This window comes from Astyanax mexicanus, chromosome 15 (genome assembly GCF_023375975.1).
Source record: "Astyanax mexicanus isolate ESR-SI-001 chromosome 15, AstMex3_surface, whole genome shotgun sequence".
Classification (NCBI taxonomy): domain Eukaryota; kingdom Metazoa; phylum Chordata; class Actinopteri; order Characiformes; family Acestrorhamphidae; genus Astyanax; species Astyanax mexicanus.
The window spans coordinates 23,288,788-23,305,676 of NC_064422.1; the positions used below are offsets into that span (position 1 = coordinate 23,288,788).

The window sequence follows — 16,889 nt, forward strand, 5'->3', positions numbered from 1 at the left end:
GTGTGGACTAACTGACATGATACAGACATAATTTGAGCGTCTTTCAGACATTGCATATTTACTGTTTCTTGCAGCTAGTTTTCCACCACTGCTTTGAGCTTGTCAAAGCTACAAAATACAATAACTTTAATGCAGTTAATCAACATTGTATCTAAAATATGTTTTTTTTAACTAGACTGTAAGAATGAATACATATTCTCTATTTCATCCTGTAACAAAACTCTTTTTCCAGTGGACGACTCCATTTCCCAGTCATTAAAAGCTGCTTTTGGTGGGACGGGTGATAAAAAGAATCTAGTGGATCCATTCTTAGAAGCCTGGTTTGCTGGCAAGAAGGTATCTATCCTGCACTGTGAGCTTTTTTCATATGTGAGTGCTGTGCATCTTGGGATTTATGGGGGGTTTTTTGTCTCTCTTTAGATTTGCACAAAAATTATTGAGAGCAACGCAAACCCTGAATGGAACCAGTTGGTTAATCTGCATGTTAAGGTGATATTGAATGTTTTTTCCTTAACGTTGCTTAAGATATTGTTTCTGTCACATTTATTTATTGATTAACCTAATATTGTTCTTGTAATATTGTTAACCTATATCTTCTTTTTTTTTTTTGCTTAGTTCCCATCTATGTGTGAACGGATCAAATTGACTGTGTATGATTGGTGAGTCACTAATGCAGCTCCTCCACCATTCTTACACACTGCTTTTGGGTAATTTTATGTCACTCCTGGTGCACAAATTTAAGCAGTTCAGCTTGGTTTTATGGCTTGTGATCATCCATCATGCTCTTGATTATTTTCCAGAGTTTTTTTTTGTTTTGTAAAATCAAAGAAACTCATCATTTTTTCCAGAGCTGTATCTGATGTATAAGAATATAGCACAGAAAAAAAACACTTAAATAATCAATGAACTGCTTGAAACATATGAAACAACGTTCCTGCAGGGGTTGTTTGTCAGGGCATACAAAACTGATGCTACTTTTAATGTAAATAATGTAGTAATGTGTATAAACATTGATGTACTATAATGTTTTAGTGGTTGGTGCCTATGATGGGATGTTGTAGAGGAGATTGAATGAGAATGAAGCTGTGGGGGATCTGTCTTCAGGAATCTGGGGTTATCTTATCTTCTGGGACTGTGTTTAATGGTGGAGTTAGGTCATGGTCAGTGTTGAAGCTGGGTGTATCCCGACAGGCAGAATGAGTCAGTCCCTCCCTCCCTCTCTTCACCACAGAGCATTCCTCTGCTAAATCCTGCCAGAGTCCGCTGAGAGGGCAGTGGAAAATCTGAGGAGATCCAGAGTCTGTGCTGTGGCTGCTTTACATGCTCAGTCATTTAAGCCTTTATGAGTCTGAGTCCCTTCCCCCTCTTTCTTTAGGGATCGTCTGACGAGGAACGATGCTGTTGGCACTACGTACTTAAATCTGACCAAGATAGCGTCCTCTGGTGGAGAAGTGGAAGGTATGACCTCTGGATGCTGACAGAATTAGCTGTCAGTGTTGTACAGTATCAGTATGGGCAGTATTGGAAATATGTACAGTGGCCCCCTAAAAGGGTTTGGACACTTCAGCATTATAATCTCTGGTAAACTTTATTGAAGTTTTAAGCTCTTCTTCTTTAGTGGCGTAAAAAATAGGGCTGCAACTAATGATTATTTTGGTAGTCGACTAATCTGATGATTATTTTTCGATTAGTCGATTAGTCATAGATTATTTCTGCCATGTCCTCCATCTCTAAAAACGATAGAAACGGCTGAGATTTAAAAGGCATTTAAATGTCTAGCTGTTGTTTAAATGTGGAAAGTACTGATATAGGTTTACTGAGTAAATATGTAATCTGTTGTGTTTGGGCACTTTTGGAGACAGACTAAGTTGAGTGTAAACTGTATGAGTGAGTCATTTACCCATCTCTCATTGCACTTCTGTCCCCAGCACTTTGTGTAATGCGGTGCTGTTAAAAATCAGTCAACAATGATATTTGTATTTGACACATTTAAATAATCGGCAGTGTCGATTATATTGACTAAATGTTGCAGCCCCAGTATACAGTATACAGTACCAGTCAATAAGACTGGACACACCATCTCATTCAATGCTTGTCTTTATATCGTTTCTACACTGTAGATTAATATGAAATACATGTGGATTTATTTTAAACACATGACCAAACCCCAACTGAAATGGGTGACTTAGATGAGCTGGAGCTTTATAGAAAAAAAGAAAAGCAGCAACTATTGTTCAGCACCTTCAGGAACTCCTTCAAGACTCTAAAGTAGAAAATATATTCTGGTTTGTTTAACACGTTTTGTCTACATAATAATTCTGAATAGCTTTAATGTATTTTATATCAAATTTAGAATGTAAAAAATCATACAGAAAGAAAGAAAACATGCTGAATGAGAAGAGGTGTGTCCAAACCTGTTCTGATACTTTCATGGCCCACTTAATTATTGTTAGTAGTAGTATTGCTTTTTAGTGCAGGGAAATATTTTACATTATTAGTTTCAAAAATGTTTACTTTTATGCACCATAAAATGTGTAGGTGTATATTCTTTAATTTCACTCAAATATGGCTAAGGCCCAATCCCATTTCACCCTCTGGCTATACCACTTAACCCTATCCCTTCTTTTTTTCAAGTGTAACCCTTCCGCTTGGAACAGAGGGGTGGGGTAAAATTCTTCCGCTAAGAATTGAGACAATCCTTCAAGCATCCGATACACCATCAGGAGCGCTCAAGTTCAGTAACCTAGCTGCTGGTTAACTAGTTAATTATAGGGCATTGTATGTCTTCAGAAATGTAGGAGATGTTGCAGATGTTCCCTCTTCCCTTCCAGCTTAACAAGAATCGGGACACCCCTACCCCTTGGCGTGAGCACACAAATCAGAGGGGTAGGGGTAAGTGGTAGGGCCAAGGGGTAAAATGGGATTGTGCCTAAGTTAACATATTCAGATCCTTTTTTCTCTATATTTTGCTGCCTTGACACATTGTGTTACTTATGTTTTTAAATGTTAGTTTTGTAATTAGATTTTCTAAAAAAAAACAAGATTTATTTATGTAATGGTTAAATGTTTCATTTTGTTCAGTTTCAGTTCCAGACAAAAAATTCTTCTTGGTGTATCCCTAGTGTAAAAAATGTGTATGTCAAAACGTGTCGTGAACTCCTCTTTTTGAACTGATTTCCTTTTCTAATGACCCCTCCTTTTTTCCCTGCTGCACCAGAGGATCATCCAGGACATGAGTTACCAGGAAATGAAGGTTAAATAGGTTCACCTGTTTCCAGCATATCTGTAACCCTTAGAGTTCTGTCCATAATTTTACAGATGTAGAAAATTTTGATTTACAAAAATACACTCTTTCATTTATGAGGAGTAGTGTATTTTTGTGTTTATGTATTCTATTTATTTATCTGTGTTATTTTTGTATTGGTTAGTTACATGTTAAAACTAAATGATTTGAGTATAGTGTGCTGTGCTTAAAGGGTTGCAGTTATGTTGTGTATTGTGTCCTTCAGCATGTTAGCTGTAACACAGGCTTTATAAAGCTGTCTGTGTTATAACATGATGAATATCATTCAACATGAAATGCGCTTGAATCAGTTGTAAACGCTTTGCATCGGCTGCCTTAGTTGTGTCATATATATTGTGCTGCATATGTCAGATTAATAAAGTGATGCTCATGCTTTGCACGCAAATCTACTTCAATAATTTAACGCTTCTAAGACAATGAATCATAATAATAAATGTGTTGTTTCTTATATTAAAAATATTTTGATGATCATATAACTATTACTGCCCACATACATCTGTGTCCTTTACATTGGCTTGGATGTTAAGCAGTACATCCACTTGAGAACAGTTTGGAGTCAAACTTTTTTAACCACAACAAACATGGTGACAGTGGAGGAGATTGAAATACTGGGCTTACTATAACATTGTAGTGTAAAAGTTCTGCCAAAGTTTCTTCTCTATTGTGTCTGTATGGCAATGATCTTGTTTAGCTTGAACTATTGGCGACATTGCCCCCAAGATTTTCCTAGTCCCATTATTTGAAATTGCTTTTTACCCCATCAATAGGCCCTTGTAGAGAAAATTTAGTGTTGTGGTCTAGACAATTCAAAATGTAATGTCCACACATGTGGACGGCAGATCCTAGGAGGTTACATTTCCAAAATATTTTAACAAATTTTTATATAGTAGTAATATATAAAGAAGAGTGATGCAGATGTTTCTATTCACATTGTTTCCAACACTTACCTGCCAAATCTCATTGGACAGGAACTAGTATCATGTCCCATGACTTTTGTCATTCCTGCTAAACCTTAAAAACAAAGCAAACACCGCCTGGACATACAGGTTGACCTGCACGGAAATGTGGAAGTGATTCCTGCGGGAATCTGCCCGCCATGATCATTACAACCCACTGCACTGTCCACTTTGAGTGGTAATGTCTTCTATGACATATTCAGGGTACAGACAAGACCCTATGGATCAAGAAATGTTAAATGTCTGCACAGCTTCAGAAATGGAACATCCCATTTATCTTGCACCCACAATCAGGCCTCACTTTAACTCACTTATGATAGATAATTCACTTCACCTTGCCATGAGCACACTGGCCAGTGTTCAGCCTCATGAGATAATACCTCACAACTTATATACTATTGGGTGTTCCCAATCCATCCCCTGGGGTAACACATCACAATTAATTTACACACCTTCATCCCATGAGTTTTGGCATGTCCGTGTATGTTAAATTAGTAGTTAATTTTAGGTTTTTGCTTCAACGTGTTGTTAATAACACTGTAATATTGAATATGTTGTTCCACTGTCGTCTATATCTTTAAAATAATCTAACAATAAATCTTTGTCTTTTTAACAACATGCTTAAATTACGCAAAAACTACAACAGTGCCGCTGTTGTAGCTCATTCCAGACGCCGTCTCCCCTGGAATGCATTAACTCCACTAACTCATCACCTGACACCATTGTGAGACTCATGGGGAATGTAGGAGAAGATAAGAAATATATGTCTCTCTTTTTCTCACAGCAGAAACAGGGGAGCCTGATGTTGGCTTTCTTCCAGCTTTTGGACCCAGCTATATTAACCTGTATGGCAGCCCAAGAGAATTCACTGGCCTTCCTGATCCTTATGAAGACCTCAACTTTGGAAAGGCGAGTCTGGGGTGCTTTATCAAGTCAGATAGACTGACCATTTTAAAATAAACCCTCATAAAATACAGTTTATAATCTATTCATAAGCCTTGTTCTGTGTTTCCTGCAGGGAGAAGGAGCAGCATACAGAGGGAGAGTTCTAATTGAGCTTTCTACTAAACTGGATGGCAAGGCAGACACAGATGTAGAGGCAATATCAAATGATGACATCTTGGTTGCTCAGGTAGCAATATTAGCATTTTCAGATTATCGTATTTTTCGCACTATAAGGTGCACTAAGGTAATCCTTTAATAATCCTTTAATAATTAAAGTTTTTGTTTAGTTCCCCAGCACTAAGGCTGGAACAGTATTAGCATTAGCCGCTACGCTAACCACAGAGGTGAGCATTATTGGCCTGTAGCCTGTGTGTTTACAGTGTTAAAACACGCTACATGGGACGAACCGCTAGCTGATCGCGTCATGGCTTATCGGAACACTTAGGGTAGCGCTAATGCTAATGCTGCTGCACCCAGCCTTCTGGAGCTTACTGTAAATAAACGAAAGCGCTTTACTCCTAAAGAAACAGTTTTCAGGATAGATATATTTTTTTAAGAATTACAGTTTTGTTCACTTAGCTTAGCTTTACTTAACTTAGTTACAATTATTTCAGACAAGCAGTATGATGTAGTTATAATATTTAATATTAAATAATTTAAGCATTCTTCTTTTTATTGATCTTCAGTTGGGCATCATGTGATGTATTTCTGTTTGTCTCCATACAGAAATACCAGCGCAGGAGAAAGTACTGTCTGTGTGCTGTGTTTCACAGTGCCACCATGATCCTGGAGCCCGGTGAGCCTATTCAGTTTGAAGTGAGTATCGGCAATTATGGCAACAAGCTGGACTCAACCTGCAAACCTCTGGCTTCAACCACTCAGTACAGCTGTGCTGTGTTCGATGGTGAGGCTAGTAATAAACTGCTACTAAACTAGTGAACTGAAAGTAGAGTACAGATTCAGAGTGCTTTAACTCATATTATCACTATTCATATCATCATTATTAATGTTACATTTTAGTACCAAGTCAGCTTTACTTACTAATATAAATATAGTGTTCATCTAAATTAGCAAATATACATACTGTCAGGGTGTGTGAAGCAGGGAGACGAGGAGACGAACGCAAATGCAAATATATGAATTTAATAAACAGAAAACAGACAATGAACCAGAAAATAAAATCTAAAAATAAAACATAGAAACAAGGAATAAACAAAGACTAGAAACTCTGAAAGGAAAACCAACAACCTAACAGATGTAAAGACATACAAAAAAACACAGAAAGTCATCACAGAAAAAAGGGGCTATATATACAGAGAAGTAGACAGGAAACACCTGGGGACAGGTAATGAGGAGGCGGAGAAACAAATGAACACAGGTGAAAACACTAAGGCAGAGACACGGCAGGAACACACAGGGCCGCGTGCAGGGGAGCACGTGTGGAAAGAACACATGTATGGAAGAAAAATGGTAAATAAACAAACAGGAGGGCAGGAAAAATACACAGACATACAAAAGAGAGTCACTCTTTTAGACGTAAATGAGACAATAAAAGAGCACAATACCATAAAAAAATACTGTCATCATCATAAATATTTATTAAATATATAAGTATAATATAGTCATTTTTGAGTTAAGGAATCTGTATGTTATTTAAAATAAAATTTGTTATATATTATTGTGAACAAAATGGTTTAGTGTGAAATGGTGCATTGCAAAGAAACGTACCTAATTTCTTTACAGTAATAATGATTTAATTATACAACATAAAAAAAAAATCACACCTATCTCTTTTAAAATATGGGCTAAATGTATTCAAATGGTCACAGTAATTGAATTTGAATAATCAGTAGTAATTTTAGGGCTCTGAATGCAAAATCAATCTGTTGAATTTGTAACAGGTAACCACTACTACTACTTGCCCTGGGCCGACACCAAGCCTGTTGTAGCCATTATGTCATTTTGGGAGGATATCAGTCATCGTCTCGATGCTGTTAACATCCTTCTCAACATAGCAAACCGCTTGGTAAGTTTATTATCAGTTAATTATTTACTTAATTATGTTCATTCTGGCATTAAACTGCAATCTGAACAGTTTTGCATAATAGTGTCTCTGATTCTAGGAATGTAACATCACTGAGCTGAAGACTGCAGTGCAGGCTAAAGCCCCGGACTTAAGACTGGCAGAGATTTGGCAAAAGCTTGTCAGTCAGGTGCTGGAGGACATCAGCAGGTGTGCTTTATTTTATTTCCCTTCTAATCTGTTCAGGTTATGATAGTATACTATTATTCGTATATAGGATGAACTGATATGAAAGTCTTATTTGAAAACCATTTTAACACCTTATTGCAAGTGTTACTGGCACCAGTAGATAAAAATATGAGATTTTTTGTAACATTTAATTAAATATAGATTTAGAAATCACCTGAAAACACCTGAATATAATACCTACTGAATAGAAGTCAAAAGTTATTTTTTATCTTAGTCCTTTTTTATCACAGATAGGTAAGCACTTTAAATGCATATTCAAACATATCTAGACCTTTTAGCTATAATTTAGCTTGGACAGCTGCTTAGAGGAACCTGTGGCTGTTGCTGAGAAAAATAGACTAATCCTGCTAAAAAAAAAATAATGAAAAGCTTTTTTCATGTTTATTCTTAAAGAGTATACAGCTCTGGAAAAAAAATAAAAAGAACATTTACTGAAGATGTTTTCTTGATTTTGCCAAATTAAAAAACCTCTGGAATATAATAAAGAGGAAGATGGATGATTATAAAGCCATTAAACCAAGCTGAACTGCTTGATTCAAAAGCCGTGTGTAAGACTGGTGGAGGAGAACATGCCAAGATGCATGAAAACAGGAATTAGAAACCAGGGTTATTCCCCAAATATTGATTTCTGAACTCTTAAAACTTTATGAATATGAACTTGCTTTCTTTGCATTATTTGAGGTCTAAAAGCTCTGCGTCTTAAAAGATCTGATTTTAATTTTTCAAGTCTCTGGGTCTGAGGGCCTTTAGTGGCAATGTAGTAAATCTTTGGATGATTCAGAATTATTGTCAAACACATAAACAACATAAACAAGGCTAAAAGAAACATCTAGATGTAAGTGGAAAGCATATAGACAAAAGCATTACATCATTATGCTACATTATTACAGCTCCAGTAAATTTAATGTCTAGTTTCTAAACTCTTGTAAATGACTCTCCTCAGCTGTAGGCTGCCGGAGCTGGAGGGCAAGGCTAACCTCACAACACTGGACATTCAGATTAAGAAGCTGCGGGACAATTCTCTGAAGAGCATCAGGACTGCAGCTGAGCGCCTGTTCCAGGATGGTGTTGATCTAAAGGAGGCCATGGCCACCATCGACGGTTGGCTGGACAAACTTAAGCAACTAGCAGAGGAGGTTGTTAATAATCTCTTCACTGTACCTTATGTTTGTCTTGTCACTGTTCATCCACAGGATATCATAATAATTCTGAATTATACATCTTAAACACAGGATTCAACTTAATTATGATTCCTTAGGAAATATAAATAAATACTAATTACTATTTATGACAATAAATATGATCAGTGACCTCTAGTTTATATATAAATAAATAGACTGTTATTAGCTTTGTTTGTGTCATGTCCTAATCTACAGCTCTGGAAAAAATAAGAGTTTCTTTGATTTTACCAAATTTAAAATCTTTGGAATATAATCAAGAGGTAGATGGATGATCACAAGCTATCAAACCAAGCTGAACTGCTTCATTTTTTGCACAAGGAGTGGCATTAATTTATCCAAAAGCAGTGTGTAAGACTGGTGGAGGAAAACATGCCAAGATGCATGAAAACTGTGATTAAAAACCAGGGTTATTCCACCAAATATTCATTTCTGAAGTCTTAAAACGTTATGAATATGAACTTGTTTTGCATTATTTGAGGTCTGAAAGCTTTGCATCTTTTTTTGCCATTTTTCATTTTCTGCAAATAAATGCTCTAAATTATAATATTTTTGTTTGGAAATTGGAAATTTTACTCAAACTTACATATAACATACATATAAATAGCAAAATAAGAGAAGCTAATTATTTTGAAGTGGTCTATTAGTTTTTTCCAGAGCTGTATATATATATTATATATTTGAGCTGCAGGTAAAATTAACAAAGTCAATTGATTTTACGATTTTGATGCAGACATTGGTTCTGTGTAGTAAACATATTACTGTTTATTATCATTTGAACAGTAGTTAGATTTGCCACCAAACTCTCAGCTTGTAGTTCTATTTCCCCACAATTCATCACACTAATCTATTTTTACTCAACATCTTAAATGAAACAGCATTAAAGCTGTTTTTATATGTATCATATTGCATATTCTGCATTACATGGACTCTACACATGTTCCCGCAGCCTCAGAACAGCATGCCTGATGTGATTATCTGGATGTTGAGAGGAGAGAAGAGGGTGGCCTACAGCCGGGTCCCGGCACATCAGGTTCTGTATTCAGTTTTGGGCGAGCAGGCCTGTGGACAGTACTGCGGAAAAACACAGACAATCTTCCTGCAGGTATTCTTCATTCTAATTAAGACACTTCTGCCAATGAGGCACCTTTCTTATATCTCTTTCCTTTCTATATCTCTTTTCTTTAAGTACTGATTGGAGGTGCTTATATATTAAAGGTGAAGAACCTTCTAAATAGGTTTAAAAATAAATTGTTTTTCGTTTGCTTTGCTAAAAGATATTATTTTAGCACCTGTATTTGTACGATTGTAGAGTATGTATGTGTCTTCATTTAGATGTTTCTCATTGACTACAACAATTTATTGACTGCCACTTCTTGCCTGTAACTCTAGTACTGCACTGTGTGATTCTGGTTAAGCAAGTGCGAGAACTGAATACGCTTGTGCAACCAAAGTCACGTTTGTTTTCTTTTATATTATGTTTTCTGTAAGATTACACTCAGTCCACATTCTTTCGCTTGGAATGCTTTCACTTCCTATAGTTGTTCTGCATCTCTGCTTGTCAACAAAGACACATGTTCACCTGCCCATCTGTGATTTGTATTGTAATTCAATTATGGAACAATAAATTATACTCCCAGCTACCAATACCAGTACCAAAATACCAGTTCTCTTTAAGGCTATGATCATCTTATAAGCCTCATTAATCAATCTAGATTTTCTGATTTTGACAGACCTGTATCTCACACATTCTTAAATTTACACGCATATGTACTTCACTTCTGGAGAGATGTTAATAATTAGAAAGCTAGGCTAAAGTATGTTTGCAAAGAATATGGCATTATGTATATGTATAAAGTCTCAAAAATGACATCCTTCCACACAAACAGCCACAAATGGAGGGTCAACATGTAAGTGTGGAAGCCGTCAGTGTTTTGCACAAGGTCAAAAGCTATAATTTTTGTTCATTATTTAGCCAGATGCTACAAACGATTCTGTGAGGTTTTTGTCAGATCAAGTACAGGTCCCCAAAAACAGATATGTATCTGATCTAAGACTACATATGAAGGTAACTCCAATCTGATTTAAAAAGGCTGGATTTGGCATGTTCTGACAGCCCTGATAATGTAGCTTAAATGAATATTATTAGTGAGATTAGTAATATTATTAGAATAAATATAAAAAACAGACATTGTTGCTTCATATTGGATTAAATTCACATTACATTACTACTCCACTTAAAACAATACAGCTTAAGTTAAATTTAGTGTGTCTCTATGCACTTCTATAGATTCTTTGTTATTTTTATACAGTACCCCATGGACAAAAACAAGGGTTCCAAGCTTCCTGCTCAAGTCCGAGTGAATATGTGGCTGGGATTATCCACACATGAGCAGAAATTCAATGCGTTTGCTTCGGGACTGTTCACTGTTTCTGCAGAACTGGTAAAGTCATTTTTCACATTTTATAAATGCATGCTAACAGTGAACAGTGATTGATTAGAAAAGTTTTGTCTTTGTTTTTAAACAGTATGAGAACCAGGCGAAGGTGCTGGGGAAGTGGGGCACCACGGGTCTGTTGAATCGCAGCAAGTTCTCTGATGTCACTGGAAAAGTGAAGCTCAAGCATGAGTATTTTTTGCCCCCTAGAGGCTGGCAGTGGGAGGGGGACTGGATGGTGGAACCACAAAAAAGGTAAGTACTGTAGTACTGTAAGTAAATGACGTAAACCTAGGTAAGGTGTCATTTTGGACCTGATAAAGCACAGCTTTCGTACAAACTATATTATATATGTATGAATGTATATACAGCTCTGGAAAAATTAAGAGACCACTTCAGTTTCTGAATCAGTTTTTCTGATGTTGCTATTTATAGGTATATGTTTGAGTATAAAGAACATTGTTGTTTTATTCTATAAACTACCGACAACATTTCTTCAAAATTCCAAATAAAAATATTATCATTTAGAGCATTTATTTGCAGAAAATGAGAAATGGCTGAAATAACAAAAAAGATGCAGAGCTTTCCAACCTCAAATATACAAAAAAACAAGTTCATATTTATAATGTTTTAAGAGTTCAGAAATCAACATTTGGATGAAATAACCCTGGTTTTTAATCACAGTTTAATGCATATTGGCATGTTCTCCTCCACCAGTCTTACACACTGCTGCAAAAATTCAAGCAGTTCAACTTGGTTTGATGGCGTGTGATCATCCATCTTCCTCTTGATTATATTCCAGAGGTTTTCAATTTGGTAAAATCAAAGAAACTCATCATCTTTAAGTGGTCTCTTATTTTTTTCCAGAGCTGTAATATTGGCTGCTATAATAATAAATGGTTACATCACTAATAGTTATAATGGGACTGACAATAGGAAACATAGAAAAAGGAGCAAATAAAGGTTCTTAAAATTATTTTACAATGTTGTTTATATAAGGTAATTATTATCTTGATTGTGTGTATTGTGTGTAGTCTGTTAACAGAGGCTGATGCGGGGCACAGTGAGTTTGTGGATGAGGTGTATGAGAATCAGACGCGGTTCCCTGGAGGAGAGTGGAAAGATGCTGCAGAGCCTTACACAGATGTGGTGAGACTATGCGCCACTGGACCAGGGCTGTATACATTTTTATTGTATTTTCTATTAATCAGACAGTTAATTAACACAATAACATGGATTTAAAGGAAGTCAAAAGAAAAATGGAAACCTCCTTTCCCTTCCAATCCTAATGTTTAATCCATCCCCTTCCTGACCAGGGGCCATGTATGATAAGCAAAATAGGCCACACAATATATGTAGTTTTTTACTACATAATATAATCACATTACTGACACAAGCATGATCTACCAAACTCTGCTAATATACTGACAGTTGTATATGTCCATTAGTGGTTTTCTATGGTACTTATATTGAATTAATTTTATGCCCTCTCTACGCAAAATTAAATAAATTATGTATCAGGGCTCTTATATCTAAGAATCGCAGGTATTGAACCTGTTTGCTCTTGCAGAATGGAGAGAAATCCCATCGCCCAGACGAGCTGGAGTGCCCTCCTGGATGGAAATGGATGGATGAGTGGACCTTCGATGACAAACGGGCTGTAGATGAGAGAGGTTGTCTTTCTTATATAAAGCACATAGTAACTTGGGATATAACAGTACATTGTGTAGTATTGTATCACAACACATTGTATTGTATTGTGGCTACCATGTTAGCTGACATATTAGCATGCGGGTAGATCATTAAATGTTTAGGCACAGTTATTGTTTTAATTGTTCTACTTTTGTAATATGCCATATGGAATGAGCAGTGTACCAAATCCACATCCAAATGGATTTACAGCGTTTTGTATGTGAATTAATAAATAACTGTGCATATCTGAATCAAGGTTGGGAGTATGGCATCACTATTCCTCCTGATGATAAGCCTAAGTCATGGGTGGCAGCTGAGAAGATGTACCACGTTCACCGTCGTAGGAGAAAGATCAGGCCGCGCAAAAAAGTGGCTGGTGGCACTGCAGCCACTGAGGTATGGCTGTCTCAGGTTCTGTGTGAAAAAATCTTATCTGAAATTGTAATAATTATAGTTTTTTTTTTTTTTTACATCAATGTTTTTATAATAGAACTGGTAGTTAATAGTTCTGATGATTGGATTCAATTGAAACAGTTTCAAGCCCAAGCTGTAATCAGTTAAGTATGTTGGGTGTCTGATGTTTGCTTCTTCTTTGTCATACTGGAGCTACTGGACACCGATGGCTCAAAATCTTTTGGTTATAATCAATGGACCAATGCTCCAAAATGACTCAAATAAAATAAAAAATATATATTTTCTATTGACATATATATACTTCTTATTAGAAGTGTTGGATGGAGCACCATTATTCTAGAGGACACAGTTCCACTGTTTTATACCCCTCTAGCTCATACCTGGCATTAGGCAAGTTACTAATAGGTTTATCTGCTCCAGAGAGTCCTATTCTTCTCTACAAAGACTAGACAAGCTGTGTGTGTGCATTTGCGTATTTGTATCAGCAGTAAGTGCAACTTAAAGCTGTAGTTAGTATATGTAATCTCTGACCCTCATAAGAACTAGCTTTGTAACTCCTAAACAACTAAAAGATATACACTAAACTAAGCACTAATCAATTACATTTGGCATAAAAGGGGGATGTTAAAACCATCTCTTTGTGGGACCATTGATTTATTATGTCCTTTTGAATGAATCGTTAGTTTTTGTCTTATCCCAATGTGTATATCCAGCTGTATTGAATTCTTTGATTTATTTAAATAAAAAAATATATTGTCTTTCACTATATTGTTAGAGGAAAAGTACAGGAGACTCAGAGGACTGGGAGTTCTCTACACTTGTTGGCTGGAAGTTCCATAAAAAGGAGAGATCCTCCGATAGTTTCCGCCGGCGCCGCTGGATAAGGAAGATGGCTCCTTCTGATCGAGTTGGGGCTTCTGCCATCTTTAAACTGGAGGGGTCGCTGGTGAGCACACTTATTACACCTAACTAACAATACACCCAGGTGTAGAATTGCCTAGAGGCAGAATTGTCTCCGCACTATGTGGGCAAAAGTACTGGGACACCAGCTCATTCACTGTTTCGACCAAAAAAATGGGTATTAAAAAGATGTTATTCTTCTTTTGTCTGAGTGACTGTCTCTACTGTCCAGAAAAAGGTGTTCTATTATGTATTTTTCACAGAGGGGATTATTATTGGTCTGTAGCCTGCTGCTATCCCTGGCTAGCACTGCTGGATTGGTTAGCCGCTAATGCTAATGCTCCAGCCTTAGTGCTTGAGAAATTTGGGAATCTAAGTTTACTGTAAATAAACTGAAGCGCTTTACTCACCCAAATAAATAATTTTCAGGAGAGAAATCTGTGTAGATTTGCACTCAGCGATTGAATGAGTTTAAAAGAAAGTCTTTTTTATACAGTTTTGTTTACTTAGCTTCGCTTTACTTAACTTAGTTAGCTACCCACCACCACCACCCAGCGGCGAGACCTGCTGAATTAGAAGTTCCTTATAGTGTCTCTTAAAATGTGCCTTATAATTCGGTGCGCCTTATGTATGAAAAAAGACCAGAAAATAGACGTTCATTGATAGTGTGCCTTATAATGCGGTGCACCTTATAGTGATAAAAATACGCTATAAATAATAATAAAAAATATTGCTGTGGGGAATTGATTTGTATTGGATTTGAGGTAAAAAAATTTTAGAGAGTTTCCAGAGAATTCAGGCAATTCAACTGCCCCAAATCTCAATACTCCGGGGCTTTATAGTGCCAAAAGGGTTATGTTCATCAGCTGCTGAAAATCCTATTCTACTGATACTACTATTCTACAGAGACACGACAACCTGTGTGTTAAAGAAACTGTATGTATTCTTTAGAAGGTGTGTATAGAAACATTAAGACATGCAGTGTACCTCATACAGATAAACATCATGGATGTTTGAATTTTTTACTAACAGGGAATTGATACAGAAGGAAAGGGGGATGACAAAGGATCCAAATCAGACGCAATTAACTTGCTGGATGCCAACACACCCAATGTGTCATGTGTTTTTGACCGTAAGTCCTGGGGCGGTTATTCCAAATTTGCTTTTATAATCTCTGTTTATAATGTAATGTGTTTGAGTAATGTTGGACCTGTTGTCTTTGAAGAGGGCTATGAATACCACCTACGGGTCTACGTTTACCAGGCCAGGAATCTGATGGCCTTGGACAAAGACAGTTTCTCAGGTTAATGCTTGTTTTTTTTTCTTTTTTAAAATAATGCTTTTTCTTACCCTACACTTACGTAACAAGTCAATATGGGTTTGTAGTCTGAAGTTTGCTTTTTTAGTTTTACACTGGCACAGGGTTTTCTAAACTCCAAAGTGGGTCCTGACATAGTACCAAGGGGGTCGTTAGAGTGATGCTAATAAAAAGCGTTTTCTCTTCAAAAGTTAAAGAGAATAATACCTGACATATTGCTAAAGTCACATCCATCCCTACGGGAATAATTACTTTACACATAGAGTCACGGCCCTGTGTCTCTAAGCAAGAAAATAGAGACTATTGAACAGAGACTGGTGGCAGAAATTCGGATATACAGGCAAGTACGTAATGTGCAGCAAGTACACATAAACACGTCTTTGTTGTGGGAAATGAGCGACCAGGCCGTCATCATTTTTGCAGCACTTTGGGAAGGCCATGAAACATTTTGAACCCCTAAAAGGGGTCGCACTACAAAGAAGATTTAGGACCCTATTTTAGCAGTCTATATGCAAGTCGTCAACCGAGCGTCATGCTATTAAAAAACACCCAAGTTTGTCTTTTTATGCCTGTCAGCATAGATATATTCGTAAGCATCTTTGCTATGAAAATAAAGGGCTTAAAGAGGTCTAAGATAGAAATAAGCATCACAACACACATTGCACAGGGTTCAAGATAGGGCCCTATGAACCCCTGTTCTAATGACCTTCATTACTTTTTAGGCCTCACAGTTTCAGTGTAAACCTAAAGAAAGAGAGTATGAAGCAAATATAGCGTAAATAAATTTTTTGAACAACTTATTATAATGTTTCAGTCTCGTTTTTGTATGTCTTTAATTTCTTATACTGATTCACTTACAGATCCATATGTACATGTATCATTTCTACACATGAGCCAGACCACAGAAATCATCAAGGCTTCCTTGAACCCGATGTGGGATCAAACCCTTATATTCAACAGAGTGGAAATCTATGGTGACCCTCAAACGATCGCCCGTGACCCACCGCAAGTTGTGCTGGAGATTTTCGACAGTGACCAAGTGGTCAGTCTTTAAATCGTTATTCTACTATAATAGTAGGTAAAATACTTCTTAGTGATCGCAAAGTGATTCTGAAATGGAAAATACTTAGTAGTTCTGTAAGTTCATGTTTAGAGAAACGGAGATACTAGGCTAATGTTGATAGCTTTCGGAAAACACATACCAAAAACGTCTCAACCCACCTAAACTGTCTAGAGAAATACATGTGTTTCCACAAACAAATTGTTGAGGTTAAGCTATATTGAGTTACCTCTTTAACTTTTTACAGGTGACTGGTTTTAGCTTAAATATTATAAGGGCTCCCTATGCCATTTAAATTGTATGTACTTTTTTACTTGTTCTTTCTATAGATTCTATAGATGCATTTCCATAGTTTGATAGCAACATTAGTCTAGCATCTCTCATTCTTACTTAGGAACTTAGAAACATTTCT

The 16,889-nt window shown here is 36.6% G+C and overlaps 1 protein-coding gene across 1 annotated transcript in view; it reads left to right on the forward strand.

The window, feature by feature from the left end:
- The window catches only part of myof (myoferlin), a 50,709-nt gene that overhangs the window by 19,331 nt on the left and 14,489 nt on the right, over positions 1-16,889 (forward strand). Inside the window, exons 13-33 of the mRNA XM_049464842.1 lie at positions 233-336; positions 421-489; positions 616-659; positions 1,376-1,458; positions 3,218-3,253; positions 5,045-5,173; positions 5,283-5,392; positions 5,932-6,109; positions 7,107-7,231; positions 7,329-7,438; positions 8,421-8,613; positions 9,605-9,760; positions 10,968-11,099; positions 11,185-11,348; positions 12,128-12,242; positions 12,664-12,766; positions 13,042-13,181; positions 13,975-14,145; positions 15,132-15,231; positions 15,325-15,402; positions 16,278-16,459. Of these exons, the coding sequence (XP_049320799.1) occupies positions 233-336; positions 421-489; positions 616-659; positions 1,376-1,458; positions 3,218-3,253; positions 5,045-5,173; positions 5,283-5,392; positions 5,932-6,109; positions 7,107-7,231; positions 7,329-7,438; positions 8,421-8,613; positions 9,605-9,760; positions 10,968-11,099; positions 11,185-11,348; positions 12,128-12,242; positions 12,664-12,766; positions 13,042-13,181; positions 13,975-14,145; positions 15,132-15,231; positions 15,325-15,402; positions 16,278-16,459 (2,522 nt within the window). The remainder of the gene's footprint in view (positions 1-232; positions 337-420; positions 490-615; positions 660-1,375; positions 1,459-3,217; positions 3,254-5,044; positions 5,174-5,282; positions 5,393-5,931; positions 6,110-7,106; positions 7,232-7,328; positions 7,439-8,420; positions 8,614-9,604; positions 9,761-10,967; positions 11,100-11,184; positions 11,349-12,127; positions 12,243-12,663; positions 12,767-13,041; positions 13,182-13,974; positions 14,146-15,131; positions 15,232-15,324; positions 15,403-16,277; positions 16,460-16,889) is intronic.